Below are 16,410 nucleotides of genomic sequence, written 5' to 3'. Positions count from 1 at the left end.
CTTAATTTCCTCTTACACAACTAGAAACTCATTTTTTCCTCTTTAATGGTTTATTCTATTCCTGGTGTTGCACTGAAATGTAGGCAATGCAGTTCTTTCACAATCCTTCACAATCTTCACAAATGTATATATATATATTGCCTTTTTTTTATAAAATGTTGAAGGACAATAAAAAGTTAAGATTTATTTATCACAGCTTTATTTTAAAGTAGATACTGGGCGTGATCTGGTTCCCCATGAAATCTAGCTCCTGTTGACTTCATTGGGAGCAGAATTAATTGTTCTCATACTTCCAAAAGAAAAATAAGTCTTCTAGAAAAGTTTGATTTTGATTTCATTTCACAGTACCATGTCTAGGAAGCTTAGAGCCTTCCATCTGTATATGCTTGTGCTCTGATCTTAGTTCCTAGACATTTCTTCAGAAGGAGGTTGTCACTGTTTTGAAAAGTATGTTGGTGATTATGTATATAATATTGTAAGTGATGTTCTTTAGTGTATTTCAACTGAGGGTGGGCTTGGTTCAGTGCCTGAAAGCTTGGTGTGAGAATTGGGAATTATAGCTATGCCAGGCATTAAAGAGGGCAGGGGGGAGGGAGAATCGGGACAGACAAACAAAAAAACCTCACCTAATGCTATTCTGGCACTGGGCAAATTAATTTAGGAGGGACCAGAAGTGGGGTACATGAAAGGTAATATAAGTATTAAAAAAACAAACACCCCTGCCTTTAGTGGTGGAGCTTGGGGGAATGTGGAGTCTGCTGCCATCCTCACTTTACCTTGGTTGAACTTCTCCCTTGTGATTGAAAGGGATGCAGTTTCTACCTCCTGAACTTGCAGGAATGATTCACCCTTACATGCCTTTTCTTGAATCAATACAAATAATATTTTGGCTTTTATGATATGGGCATTTGACCTCTTCCACTGGACCTGAGGTTTTTTTCACTCATTGCATAGCCATCAATCATATAACTCTTGATTACAGCTTACTTGATTGGATGTAAACTTAGTTAACTCCTAGTAAAGAATGCGTGACCATTGCAAATCTGATTAGGTTTTCAATCCATTCACTTTAATTTTTAGTATGAATTAGATTGTTTCTAAATAATGTGAAATTTAATATACCACTTAAAATACTGGATGCTGAAGAAGCTAACTGACTTAATTCTGGCCCTAGATACCACAAGATATTTACTAGAGGCCCTATTGGTTCTATTTGTCATACCATCTTTTTCTTCATTTTTGTGACCAAACTGCATACTGCATCAATACTGAGAGACAAATGTAGTCTCGGGTTTTTGAGAGTCGAGAATAAAGAGATTTGAAGAATTGTATAATAGAGGATAATTTTTTTGTGAGACTTATACATGGAAAAGCAACCATGGGAATAGTTATGTTGATTGTCATACAATAATGATAAAAGAGATGCTGATAATATGAATATAATTTTCTCTTTAGTTTGTAGTGTTTTACAAAGAAAGCTATAAAACAAACCATTAACCTGCCAAGTTAAATACTGTGAATAACTACATTAAAACAGTGTGCTAAAAAATGACCTAAAAATAAAAAGGAAGACTGCTGTTTTTACTCTGTTTACACCGAACTATGCATTTACCATGCATCTATGCCAAACATATCTGGACAAGTAAAGTGTTTCTTCCATGAGCTACATAAATTTCTACTCGACACATCTACTGTATTTACTTGAATCCAAAGTGGGTGTGGGGGGTGGATAAGGAGCAGGGGGTTGAGGTACTTCACGGGACATGGGCAAGCCTCAGGGGGGAAGAAGTGGGTAGAGTACAGGGTAAGGAGGGGTTTGCCCCCACGACTCTCTGCCTCTCTGCCGCTATTTCCCCTGTTGTTGTAGTACGGGGAATGAATTTAAGATAACACTCTCATAATTAGATTCTATACCTGGAAATTATAACAAATATATACATTTTCTGTACATAGAATCTAATTATTGTGCGGTGGGGGGCATCTTAAATTTGAAGTTGTTTTGGATTTGGGTAAATATGGTAATTTTTTCCTGTGATTTTATAGTTTATTTTATGAAGTTAGAATTCCTTAGATTTAGTCAAGGAAATGAACTTGAATTATGAGAGCAGTCTAATTTCAATATTTTCTCTTAAGATTGCAAATATTTAGGTTCAATCTGTCAAGTAAAAATAAGTCTTTTGTAATGTTGAGTCTAATTTTGCAGATCTAAGAGGCACCCTTGATTTTAAAGCTTGGGAAACACTTTGTCATTGCTTCATGCCCCTCTGCACTCAAGCTAGAAACATAGAAAATAATATTGTAATGGGTCTTCTGAATCATTAGGTCCAGTCCATTTTTGTTGTAGACAACTAACAAAATATAGTTTCTTCCATTAACTGGTAAAGCTCTATCTTGAAAACAGTGAGGGGTTTCTCGGCCCTGTAGGACAAGTCTGTTAGCTTATCACCAAGGATCTGGGTTTTCCATTTCCCATGAAAAATAAAAAAAAACACAGATTTTTCCCTTTTACCAAGAAAAATACAGATTTTTTTTTTATTTTAACAGAGAAACATGCGGATTTTCACTTATGCAAAGAGTGCTCTGCAAGCTGGCAGAGTTCCAGACTACAAGGGGCTGGGGTGAGTGGAAGGAGGGTGGTCAGGTAGGGGGCTCCATGTGCATGTATGGGAGCCTGGAGAGCAGCTCCTGCAGGTAAGTCTAGTGCGGGGGGGAGGGGATTGAGACCCCCATAGGGAGGAAGGGAGGTATTTGGGCAGGGCTGGGGCCAGGGCTGCTGCCCAGTTGGGCAGTGCATGGGGCTTGGGGCACAGGGCTGGAATGTGTGGCAACGGGGCGAGGGTTGGGAGCAGGATGGGGCTGCAAGCAGCTTGTCAGGGGGGTGGGCCAGCTCCCTGCCACTGTGGGCATTTTGGGAGGGGAAGGGGAGACCCGTGCCCCCCAGATATGTATGCAGAGCTGGGTTGGGGATGGATGCGGGCTGCCCGCTGTAAGCTAGAGCTCCCAACCCTGCTGCTGTCCCGCAGGGTCTCTGCAACCTCACAAGCAGTACCCAGAGTGGCAGGGACAAAGCGGGGCTGGGCAGGGAAGCTCCTTGCTACTGCAAGCTCTGCGCTGCCCTGATGAGGCATCACCTGCGTGCCCCACGGTGGCAGAGGTGGTGGCATGGGGTTGTGCCCCTTGCTGCTGCGGGACATGCAGGGATGCCTCATCAGCACAGCACAGAGCTCGCAGTGGCAAGGAGCTTCCCCGCCCAGACCCACTCTGCCCTGCTGCAATGGGTACTGCCTGCGTGGATGAGGCGGCCCTGAGGGAGGGCAGCAGGGTGGGGAGTTGCACACCACAGCTGGGAGCCTGCCTCTATCCCCACCCACCCTGCACACAGCTCTAGGGAGCACAGGTCCCCCCTGCCCCTCTGGGAGTGTGTGCAGCAGTGGGGAGCCTCCCCATCCTGCCCGATCCCACAGCAGGCAGCCCACACCTGCCTCACCATGGGCTCCTCTCTGGCTCTGCTGCCTGTGGGAGAGGGGGAGTCAGGCTCTGTGCTTCGCTCCACCGCAGCAGCCACCACCTCTTGTGGGCAGCAACCGGGGTTCGGGCACTGCTGTGGGGGATGGGGCTGCAGACCTGGGCCCCTGGCCCTGTAACTCTGGCAGCTGGGGGCCCCCTCTAGCAGGGCTGTGGGCGGGGAGTGAGGGGTACTGGCAGGTCAGAAGGCTTGGGGAGGGGGGAAAAAGAGGGGCATCGGCAGGACTGGGGGGCTGTGGCTTGAGAGTGAAAGGCCTGGAGCTGTGTTCTGTGACCTAGGGGGCAGGGCGAGCTGTTTTTTTTTTTTCCGTAATAAAAACCCCAAAATCAAATACCAAAATGTATAGGTACTTAGAGTGTATTTTATTAGAGTGATTGAGGCAGTGGTACGCTTCCAAATTGCTTTAAAACTGTAAATATATCAATAAAACATTAATCATGGGTTTTTGGTTTTTAATCAGAGATGTGATTTTTTTTATCAGAGAATTTACAGTTTTTTATCAGGGAAAACCAGGATCCCTGCTTATCACTACTTCTTGAAAATATTCTTTTAAAATATGGCATATTAATACAAAATATGTAATATACATATTCAGGGAAGATGATACGCATATGTATATGTGTTCATTGCAAAGACCATACAAGTTTGTGTGTGTACTCAGTTTTCTGTTTAACGTCGTCTCTAGTAGTAATAGATTTTTGGGGAGCTCCCCTTTCTCTGTATGCCCTGGTGTTGTTTAAATATTTCTAATCCCAGCCTCAGAAAAAAATCTCTATCATTTTTGTGCTTAGGACTCAAAAAGCCGTACTAAAATTATTTTAAAAGCTTGTTTTCTTCCTCTTGAAGTTACAGGAAATAAAATTAGCAGCAGGTGGTATATTTCTGGTGTAAGCAAATGCCATATTTTTTATTATATATGTTACAGTCCCCTGACTCAGATTTAGTAAGCTGTCTGTGCACAGGTGTATGATAAAAGGCAGATTTTTCTTTGAATTGCATGTCCTGCATAGTCATATACCTGGGAATCAGTCACTGTAGCTTAACTGTTGGAACCTTCTGATAGTGTACTGATGTGTTCTTCAGTGTTCCTAAATATTTTGAATCTGTCAAAGATAAGTGTAGCACACACTCTTGTGTCCATTCCTTCCCACCAGAGAATTAAGGAATGTGAACAAATCTTCTCTCCAGGTAATTCTGGTGCCTTATTTTGGAGGTTTTTATTGCTTGCATTATGAAATATTAAATTTTCTTCACTACAAGATGAGGTTCTCCCCTCCCCCACCTATCAGCATGTGGGGAAAACACCTCTCTTACATTCACATACATTGAAACCTCACTAAATACACTGTCTGTCATTAAACTGCTGCCACAAGCAGCATATGCTTAGTATTGGACACTAACTATGAAATTAAATGCAGCCAACACTGAGCATGACAATATAATACATGGCCCATATTGGACAAACATGCTAATAGGAACCTACCCCAAGGACAGATTTTTGCAGCCCACCTGATGATGGTGATGATGATGAGGTGAGTTTTTCCACACTCATACATCGGAAGCATGAGGGCCAGAAAGCCAGCAACATGTAGAATGGTCCATGTCAATAAGACCTTGGATGCCTGAAGGAGGGCCCTAAGGGCATTCGTAGATGACGTGGTTGAAATCATATTATGCTATTAAGTCTGGAATGCACTACCTTAGTGAATGTGCTCTGGCCCCATACTGGTGCACAGTACTCAGCAGGAGCATATGTGAGTGCCAAAGCAGAGGTACAGAGTGTTTGGAAACTTATACCCCAGGTAGTGCCAGCGAGGTGATGGATAAGAGCTCCTCTGCGATTTAACCTTACCCTGGACTCCTTCCAGATAGGTCCAGTCCAGCTTGACTCCTAGATAAGTGACAGTGTGACAAAGTTCAAGTATCCAGACACCAATCTTGACTTTTATTTCTTTTTTCACTTGGTTGTTATTTAGGTGAAGGCTGTTGCAACTATTTTAGTGAGGCTGAGCTGGAGATGCCATTTATGAAAGTAGTCAGCGAGGGTGTTTATGTCTGATGTCAAAGTGGATTCAATGGCTTCCTATTGCTTGGTTGATTTGGTGAGAGCCAGGTCATTCACATAGCCATACTTCTTGGACTGGGTGTGTCAGGCAGGTTGACAATGTACATGTTGAAGCAATGGAGAAAGTACTGAGCCTTGTGGAATGCCATTCTTGAGGCTTCTAAGGTGGTTCTCAAGTCCATCAATGGTCTTGAGAGTGAAACTGTAGTTTTGAAGCATGAGCATAATAAACCTAATGATCATTTTGGCATATATCATGCAGAGGAGCTTGTAATAGAGGCCATAGAGCCAGACTGTGTCATATGCAGCAGTGAAGTCCACTGGGACATTAGTGACCTTCCCCCAGCCTCAAAGCTCTCTTCAATGTCTTGAGTAAGGAGAGTTACCACCTGAATAAGATATATGGCATTGCCCATTAAGTACAGTCTCCCTTGGTGCTGACTCCTTTTAAATCATGGTGAGCCACTAGGTTGCATATATTTCAACTTGTTCTTCACTCTCATAGCTGAGCTGTGCCTTTCTTTCCCATTTCCAAGGATTTCTGTTTCTTCACTAGCCTTAAATGTTTGGCAAAGATCATGAAACAGGGTCCCAAACAATTCACCCAGATTCCCTCTGTCACCCCCTCTCTTAGCCTGGTGCCTATGATTAATGTGGCCCTGTCCTCCAGGAGGTGGAGTCAGACAAGGTTGCCCTGTGCCTCTTATACATATACATTTTTGAAGGATCCCAGAACTTGAAACAAGAACATTGCATTCCAGTCATGAGTTGGAGACTAATTAACTCATGGATACTTTGTGTAGGGTATCTGAAGTACATACACATACTGAGCAGTGTTTAGGGGTCACCATGGCTTGAAACACTGTTGACTCTGCTGGGGCCCAGCCCAATGAATTATATGGTAAATCATGAGCTTTTTGGCTGTGGGCTAATATCATGCATACTTTGTACTATGTAAGTAAGTACAAAAGTGCTACTTAAAAGTGTGTTTATGGAGTACATGTGCTAAACCTTGCAGTAGTTTCCAAAAAAGGTACGATGTATCATTTCTGCATAAATAAAATTTATGGGTGCTATATGCAAATTACTACAGGTCTGTTTATTTTGAAATTGGTGTTTTCAAATTTGCTTCTGACTTCCATGTGCTCAGGGAGAGCAGGGTCAGACAGTAAGGAGTATGGGAGAGGTGCTGTGGGGAGAAGAAGCTGGGAGGATGGGAAGAGAGCCAGGGTTCTACCTGATCATCTAGATTTATTTTCTCTGCTGTAGCAGTAGGAAATGGACAAATTTAAGGCTAACCTCCAATAATTAGATTCTTCACGTGGAGAACTATAAGAAATTTATATTTTTTCCATAAATAGTCTAATTATTATTCATGGTCATCTTATATTTGAGTAAGTGCGGTAGTTGTAAGACTGAGTTCTGCCTAAATACTTCATGGCCAATCCAAAGATAACGATCACATTTTAAAAGGTATCTGTTATATTTAGTCTCTTGGCATTGGATGAACATCTAAGATGTGTGAATCTCCTCAGCTAGAGCCTCTGCGTTAAGAGATGTTCTCTCAACACAAGCTTAACCTAAGGGCATGTAAAGAGTACCAGAAAAACAAAAGCTGTTTTGCTTCAAGGATCTCTGGCTGTGAAGTTGCTGAGCTTAGATACCTGTGATAGATCTGAATACAAGATAAAAAGACAAGTATTGGCACTAGGTATTTCTGGCTTGAGGAAGAAGACAACTGATGAAAGCTCTGGATTTGGCTATTGTATCAGACTCCATGATTGTACTGTCTATTTCGCAAGTCATTGAGTCCATTGCTGTTTGTGTTTGTATAGTACAAACTATGCATGATATTCACCATTGCTGATGGTTCTACCTTACTTCCCATGATGTGGCTACTTACAATAGTGGGGACTAGGCTCAGTGACCCAAGGAAATCCTTTCCTGTGAGACGGTGTTGTGCCATCTATGATGCACTAGCTGGTGCTATGAATATGAATTTTCAGTGTTTATTTCCAAGAAAGATGAGTAACATTAGTTTTAAAATGGCCCGTTGGTGGAAATATGGTTTGACATGACAAATGATTTTTCTTTTGCTTTTTCTTTTTGATTTGCGTAAATGAGTCAAAATCTTCCATCTGAAAGTGATTAATTTGCCAATGTAGTGGATCATTAGTTGCAAAACGTCCTATTTCTGAATTATTCCTGCTTACTTTAATAGTAAATAGACAGTATTGTCTCCTTATATTGTATAAAGCTATAGGATATCTAGGGATGCCTCCTCTTCATTCAGGTAGTAAATATTATATATATATATATCTTTTTTTTTTTTTGGTCCAGGATAAACAGATGAGCAATGAAGAAGATCACATGCAGAGAATGGAGGAGGCCAGATTGCAGCTTAAGGATCAACTGCATCGCCTGGAGATGGAACAGGAATCTATTCTCAATATGATAGGAAGTGAAATAGAAGCTGCTTGTGAAATCTTCTTCAGGGACTCTGTGGAGAAGTTTAGAGTAAATATGAATTCTCAGTCTACCATAGAGTTTTTTAGTTAGCTCTCTGATAGACACTTATAATAGAATTGTATGTATGGATGCTTGGTAGTCATATATGAATAGTTTGTGGAGTGCAAAATTACCAGTGAAAGAAATGTCATAGTTTTAAAATATGGTATTTAGCATATTGTGGGTGGACTGATATGTCATGTCATGTACCTTTTCAAAAAACAGTGAGAACACTCTTATGTGCATCACCAGAAACTACTTTCTCCTTGCTATTGTTTTTCTTTGTAAATAACTGTGTCCAGTTAATGCTAGCTGCTTTTATAAATCACCTGCTTCGTTACTAACCTCATTGTGTTTGTTCAAAGATGAAAATAAGTTTGTCATTCTACATTAACTTCTTTGTTGTCTTGCTCAGAAGTAATATTAATATCTCAAATGTCATATCTTACTTATATATCAGTTACAGTTTCATATTATGTGATATGTCTCCCTCATTTAGAATGGTTAACAAAGAAAGTATGTTTCCATTCTTCTCAAGCCCCTGGGTTTTAATATAACTCTGCACTATGCTTTAGCTGTTTGGTTAATCACAATGTTTGCCAAATTTCCAGTAGTTTCTCAAATACTGGAAATTTCAAAGTACCTTCAAAATATCAGAGATCCTGTTCATGTGAAGTTTTTCTTAAGTTCAAAATGACTCAAAGATTCAAAAATTCAAAGATTCAAATGATTAATTTTTGTTGCTTATATCTAGCTAGTTGATAGGTACACCAGATACATTTTCTAATTCTAATTCTTATGAGTTTTACTTAAGTAACCCAATGGGTTATATTTGCAAGGACTATAATGCATTTTCTAAATTATAAACTGGAAACTATAGGTGACTGCTTTTACATGCATTTTTAGCTCATATAATACATTAAAAAAAATAAGTACATATTGTTGCTCTGATGTGTGTGTATGTGTTCTTTTTAAGCTAAAAGACTTTTCACTGGGGAAATTTCTCTAAACATTTTAAAAGCATTTGTATGTTGGAGCTGAATATGACAGTCTGGGCATGCAGATGTCATATTTTAAATGTTTCACTGCATAATAAAATGCAGAATGCTTAACCTTCCTCCTTTCACACACACCCCATTTCTGATCAGTAAAGGCTACATTAGGCAGTATAGATAGAATTAATATTTTAATTCACACCCTTCCTGGAAATTGTAGGTGTAATTTAAAAGTAATTCCAAAATATGGAGATCTGGTTTTTCTCTTTTGAAAGCCTTCAGCTTCTAACTTGTTTAGTGTTAGCAGGCAACTTTAATTACTTGCTACGGAAAAACTTAAAGCAAATGCGAGCTTCTTGATATCTCTTTCTCTCTCTCCTTCCCCTTGCCCAAATCATCACCCCATCTTGGCAGTCATCAGGATGTTATGCAGCAGTGCAGTCAGCCCTGAGAAAAGAGGGATGTATTTCTTCTTCTACTTCAGTGGTACTTTTCATCCCAACAGTTGGGGTGTTCTTAAGGGCTTTGGAAGGGGGCTAGTTAAAACTTTTTATTTCTAGTTAGAAGTATCCCTGTGAGGGGTCTGAAAGGGTAAATATTGAAACTTCAGTATCCTTCCAGCCCTTCCAGAAGCAAAAACCTGATCAGTTTTAGTAGCTGTCATCTATTGCAGTTTTAATGTAAAAAAAAAAAAATACAGATGTGTGTTTTGGGGTTTTATTCTTTCAACCAGTCATGTGTTGCCATGTGAAAACATATCCTCAAAACACTTACATTTTCACTCCAGTAAGTAAATTGGTTAAACGTAGGTCATGGACACTTTGATAAGCTGGTTTCACTTTGAAGAGTCTACATCTCTCATGCAGCAATGTGTATAACATGTTAGCTACATAGATGCTTCATGCTTAGATCAAAATTCAGTAATATTTTCTAATATAAACAACTGTACAGTACTAAGAACAGTGGTACTGTTCCTTAAATTTCTGCATAGATATTAGAACCCAATGAAGCCCTGTTAAAGGAATAAACTTATTACAAGCATTCATTTGGTATGCACCAAAGAGAGGTATACAGTAAAATGCTTTTAAATTAATGCCAGGCAACTGTTTTAATTTTTTAAAAGAAATAACATCATAGAGCTTTAATATGTCAACCTGCATCATGGTCTTTTCCATCATTCACCTAAAATGATATTTGCTCTGTTAAACTGACGATGAACTTAAACTTAAGTAGACTTTCCTTAAAAGTACAAATCTATACATTGAGTTTTTTCCTTCTGCACATTTTAAAAAATAATGAAAAACGAATCTACTTAAAAGAAAATTACTGTTAAATAAATAACATAGAACATGAGACTAACATTAACTTGATGAAATATTTTATCTTTACATAATATAGTTTGGGAGACAGCAGTGAGGAAAGGTATGCAGGACTATTTGCACTATTACAGATTGATGAAATGCCTAATAGAGACACATCATGTGTGTTCCATAATAACACAAAGTGACTGGAATTATTATACAGATAATCATAAGAATATGATACTCCATCTAGGATATCTGAACTAAGTATAATATTTTGTGTTCTACCTACATGAAGGCACTACAGCACAGTCATTGCAATGGAATAACTAATTTTGAGTGGTACTTCCTGTACATTTCTTTTATTCTGTGATATTGCAGCTTGTCAGAGATGTGGATCCCATTCCAAAATAAAGTCCCATTGTGCACTCCGGAATGTACTACCAGTTCCAGTAGCTTTTCAGTCTGTTGCCCTTAAAAAATAGAGGGAAATGGGTTTGGATGCTTTCCAAACTCATCCTTAAAAATAAAAATAAATGATAGTGATTCATATTCCTGTAAATTAAACCTAATTTTCAGCAAGGAGCAGCCAAAACTTCCCACTAAAAATGCACATCTTGATGCATTGTTGATTTTATAGAAATATAACACAATATTCAAGTATTTTGGGGGTGTTCTAATTATTGTAGTGATTTTATACTGAAACTTGGACAGAAGCAGAATTACATTCTACCAAAGAGCTACTGACCTGCCTTGCATTTTAAACAAGATTTAAATGATATTACATAATGTACCATTTAAATGTGACCGATGTAAAGTTATAGTCTTTTAAACCATTTATGAATAAGCCTTCCAACATCAGTCTTTAGTAATGAGTTTTTAAACTATTGGTTGGTTGTTTTTTCAGTAAACCAGAAAAATTCTATTGTGGGTCTAACCTTTTTTTAAATTTTTTATTTTTTAAGGCAATATCACTTGCACCTGGGTTGCAGAATGACCCTCATCGGTGGTTAGCAGAAACAAAGGTAACTGGATCTTACTGGATGTACTGAATAAATATATATGTACCAATTATATTTGCATATTAAAATTGTATTTTAAATTATGCTTGGGGCAGGGGGATACAATATAAAATTTGTAACACTCCTTTGGTAGGTATGTTGCTATTTCCAATTTGGTGACTTGTCTGTTAAGCTGAAGGACTGTAGCTATTTTTTTCAATTAACAAAGTATTTTGCAGTCTCTTGATAAGTAGCAGTCTGTTGCCTCCAGTTTGAAGGCATGTTTGATTCCACTTCTCTTATGAAATACATCCATATGTCTGAAAGACTTCACATTTTAGCTGCCTTATAATCCTTTTTTGGTGGTTACATGACTCATTGTCAGCAAGAAATCACTCTCTGTATAGTAAAATTTATATTTTTCTCCTTTAATTTGACATGATTATTCCAGCATATCCAAATTTTGAATGCATAGCAAAACAAATGCATCTATGAATGAAAAATGATGGCCTTTTTGAGACTGGGTGTCCTTTTCTCTTTTTTATTTATTCTTTTGAGATTAAATAAAATAAAATTATAATCAACAGATGGGCTTTCTTCTATAGTGTTACAAAGAGGCAAGATATTCTTGATATAAGTCGGTTTTATTTTAAATCTAAATCTATTAGAACAGATTCTTGAAGAATGTGCTGTTCCTTATTTTCCCCTGCTTAATCCCATGAGGCCTATAATGTGAGTATGTACATGATGGAAACCTCTTATAAGCCTTGCATGCCAGCTACTGTAAGCTTTTATTACTGTGCCTTAGCTTAATTGTTCAAAGAGATCACTGGTAAATTCTAACCTTAGCTTTTTTACTTTGCAAGTCCTGTAAGTAGTCTTATCCAGTATCTTTTAATAGGATTAAGCTTCTCATGATGAAAACAGTTTTTATGCCACACGAGACGAGGCTTTCTCTCTGCAGTGAAAAGGTCACAAGAGTGGAAGAAATGTTGACCAATTGACTGGGGAGAAACTGTTTGCTAGCAAGATGGCTTAAGCTTACTGATGGTTTGGTATTTAATGTACATAGACCAAGAGTTAGTATTGCTATAAATAGCAGAGACAAAGTTGTGAATTGGCAGAACTATATAGAACCGTCTCAGTATTCAGACAGGCAATGCTAACATCCTAAGCAGTATTAAAACGATCTGTTTGGGGTGTTTAATAATCATTTGCATAAATCTCCCAAACAAGTTTCTAGAGTAGTGGGTAGAAGAGCTCTGAGATTTTTAAATAGAATGTAGAAATGCCGTCCTTTCATTAGCACCTTGATTAATTCAGAAGAAAGAGCAGCCCTAAAAATGGGATAAAAGAAATATCTAAGGATTATGATTCCAGAGTGAACCTTTGAAAATCTGAGGTAACTGCATTTTTACTTCTAGTACACTGCATGGGCTAATGAATAATAGAAAGAAGCAAAGGACTTCGGTTTCCAAAATTTCTGAAATCTAAATGGTGTTTTCCTTGGTTTTGTAGATAATAACTAAAGGGAATGAGAAGTAAGCCCCTCCCCACCCCCACATTGTGTATACAGGCCAATAGCTAAAGATAATCAAGGTTACATTCAGATTTGTTCTTGTAGGAGGGCTAAAAAATCCTTACGCATCACACTTAAATAGTTGAATTTAGTCTTCAAAATTGACGCAAATTGTTTTGTTTTTTCTAAATAGGATGGTTGAATGTTTTATGCATTAACTACTTTATTAACTTTTGCAGGGGAAGCAGTTAAAATGCTCCCTTTTTGAAAGTTGATCCTGTTTGTCATATTTCTTTAGGTTTCTCTAGTTTGATAACCATAGTCTTTCTAAAATACAACCTTCCTTCACACAGATATACTGATAACTTTTTAAACATAGATTTTTTTATAAACTTTAAACATAGATGGGGTGCACTAATAAAGATTTTCCTAGACAATACTGATGGCTGATTATTAACCAGCCATATTGGCTGATACCGATCTGATAGCTGATTTACAGGAACGCAGCCAGGCAACATGGAGAGCAGTGTCCTGCTTGTAGGTCTTGGGGGTTGAGGGGGAGGAGCGGAAGGGGTGTGGGAGGACAGACCAAGGCCCCCACAGTGAGGGAGGGAATGGGGCAGGGGCAGGGACAGGCAGCTGGGGTGGTAAATGCAACCCCATGGTGGGGCACAGGACAGAACTATGGGCAGCTTGTCCAGGGGATGTGGTGGGGAATGGCTGTCTGCTGCTACGTGCACCCCCGGGGGAGTCATGGGGAGCATGTAGCCTCCTGAATTTGTGTACAGGGCAAGGGCAGGCTGCCCACTGTGGGCTTGGGGCCAGGGGCTAAGCCAGTCTCTTCCTGGTGAGGGGTTGTGGGGGATGGACCAGGGCTGTGATCGGGGTAGGTGGGACGAGGCAAGCTCAGTTGCAGCAGATCGCATTGACCCGAGCAGGGACGGTACTAGGGGCTGGTTTGGGGGGCTATAGCCACCCCAAGATTCCCCATAGCCACCCCTCCCAGTGTTGCTACCACTGCCTTCCCCATGCAGTGGAGCCCAGCCCACCCCCACCCACCCTGAGTACAGCGATGGCCCAGCCCCCCCACTGGGAAAAGGCTGGCACAGCCCCTTGCCCTGAGTCAGCAATGGGCAGCCTGCCCTCACCTCGTGCACAAATCTGGGGGGCAGATGCCTACCCTAGAGGGCTGCGCAATGGCTGGGAGCCATCCCCCACATGTCTCCGCTTTGTCCCAGACCGTGCCCTGACTGAACAGTGCCTGCTGCTGCCCCTCTCCTTCTCTCACTGTGGGGGACTTAATATGCCACCTCCAAGCCTCTTCCCTCCACAGACTTACTGGCAGGATGCTGCTCTTCAAGCTGCTAGGCTGCATTCCTGGCTGCATGCATGCTGTGGCTGCACACATGCATGTAGCATTTATTGGTGATATTATCAGTCAAAAAGGCTGATAGCTGATAATGTTAATTTACCTGTTATTGGTTCCCATCCAGTATGCAACTTATATATCAGTGCACCTCTACACACAGATTATTTACCCTGTTTGCTAACTGGCTGAGCTTTCTTCTCTGACAGCGGGTAAAATTTGATAAACAAGTTAAAATAGATCAGATCAGAGACAAATATTTCTTAGGGTGATATCTTTTATTAGACCAGCTATGTCGTTGGGATAAAAATAGACAGGTTTTTGAATGCAAGACATTCTTCCTCAAGTCACTGATCACAGGGAGATAGGTACACCATAGTGAAAAATAGCAGAGGGGAGGGGGTGAGAGAAATTCAGGGGTAGCCAACACAAAATTAGCAAAAGAAAAGAAGCTGATTACTAGGAGATAAAAGGCCTTTCAAAAAAGAGGAGGGTCATTCTCACCAATTTCACCTGTGTGAAAAGAATTCAGGAATTGGGCAAAGTATAATGTGCTATAAAACAGGTATTAATGGTCCTTGGTTCTTAGTATGGGATCATGCTGCTTTAGGCCTCCTCTACACATTATAGTTGTGTGCAATTAATGTGTTAATTGTGGCATAAATGGCAAGGGTGCTGCAAATGTCCTACATTTTTATGGCTGGTTTATATAGCATCTTTAAATTGAACATGTGGCAGACTTGTAGCCAGGGCTGACAATGAGCTGATTATCAGCTCTGGCCAAGGTTCTTACTAAGCTCTTGAGCTGGCCTGGAACTCTGAGCCCCTGATTGTCAGCTGACTGTTGGCCTTGTCCCCAAACCTGTGGGCATCTAGTTTTTAAGTTTCTGGCACAGGGGGAGCCTAGGATCATGATCCTGGGCTCCCCCTGCACTGGCAAGTAGAAAGGGTGCTATTGGGATCTGATCCCTGATGTGTGGCATGGAATAAGCACAGTTGTTAGTATTGGGGATCAGATCCCATGGCGCCTTTTAAATGAGCATGTGTCAGGGGCCTTAGAAAGGGCATTAGAGGAGTAAGCGTTAAATGATTTTATGATTTGTGTGACTGATATTAATAGAAATTAGTTTAGATTTTAGGTCTTCAATTTTGGATTTACTGTGCTGCCATAATCCTGTCACCTGTGTATAGACTGTGCTTGAAGTCAGAGATTTCAGCACATTTTGTGGAGAGGCTCAAATCCCATATTTAATTGTGGTCTAGGGGTTGGATTACAAATTTGGTATAGACTACTTTCAATTCACAACACAGTACCGGAACCTGGAATAGATTGAATGTAGAATCAGTTTGGTCTTTGTTTAGTACCTTCACTTAAAAAATAATATTTTCAGCTTCTTATTGAGATATTTAATATCAGTCACCCAGTACGGAATTGGCTCATTCTTCCTTACTATTTTTCTCTGTTTGCTTTATCCCTCTTCTCTAGTTCTGGGAATCTGTGTTTGTAGAAGAGGCTTGTACTTAGGTTTTAGTTTTAGAAACAAAACTTTTACAGTAAAAGCTGTGTTATCCGGCCCCTTACAAACTGGCATGCTCTACTAACCGGCATGCCAGTCGATGTGGCAAAAGTGAAACTGGAAGTGCCCACACTTCCAGTTCACTGAGCCCTCACGGCCCAGGGCAAAGTAGCCTGTGTTGCCGAGCCCCCACGGCCTGGGGCATAGCAGCCTTTCCCCAGTGTGCCTGGGGCCCCCTCTCTGTCCCCTGGCACACTGACGCGGTGGGAGGGGCGACTGGCATCTCAGGTAACCAGCATATTTGGTTATCCAACACCCCCATTCCCCATGGGTGCCGGATAACAAAGCTTTGCTGTAATAGCAGTAGAAATGTATAAGGAAAGTCTCTTTTTTCAATTTTAGCTACTGTAGTTTAGCCATTTACTTTAATTGACCCGTTATGGGAGGCAGGTGAGAGTAAGTTGTTTTTTTCTTAGTCATGCATTATATAGTTAAGTGAAATGCAGCTTTCAAGCAAAGCTAACACAGACATATGAAGGTCAAATGTCTTGTCTGACCTCAAATTAAGTGGGTGGTAGAAATGCAGTTTGAACACTGTGCACCTATTCCAAG

The 16,410-nt window shown here is 40.3% G+C and overlaps 1 protein-coding gene across 5 annotated transcripts in view; it reads left to right on the top strand.

Moving 5' to 3' along the window:
- Positions 1–16,410, top strand: part of CEP128 (centrosomal protein 128) — a 366,371-nt gene that overhangs the window by 178,998 nt on the left and 170,963 nt on the right. For all 5 annotated transcript variants that reach the window (XM_059723138.1, XM_059723137.1, XM_059723139.1 and 2 more), the window contains exons 16-17: positions 7,932–8,108; positions 11,361–11,420. In XM_059723138.1, the coding sequence (XP_059579121.1) occupies positions 7,932–8,108; positions 11,361–11,420 (237 nt within the window). The remainder of the gene's footprint in view (positions 1–7,931; positions 8,109–11,360; positions 11,421–16,410) is intronic.

This window comes from Alligator mississippiensis, chromosome 2 (assembly GCF_030867095.1).
Source record: "Alligator mississippiensis isolate rAllMis1 chromosome 2, rAllMis1, whole genome shotgun sequence".
NCBI lineage: Eukaryota > Metazoa > Chordata > Crocodylia > Alligatoridae > Alligator > Alligator mississippiensis.
The sequence above is the reverse complement of the archived record's forward strand: the minus strand, read 5'-3'. Positions and strand labels throughout refer to the sequence as shown.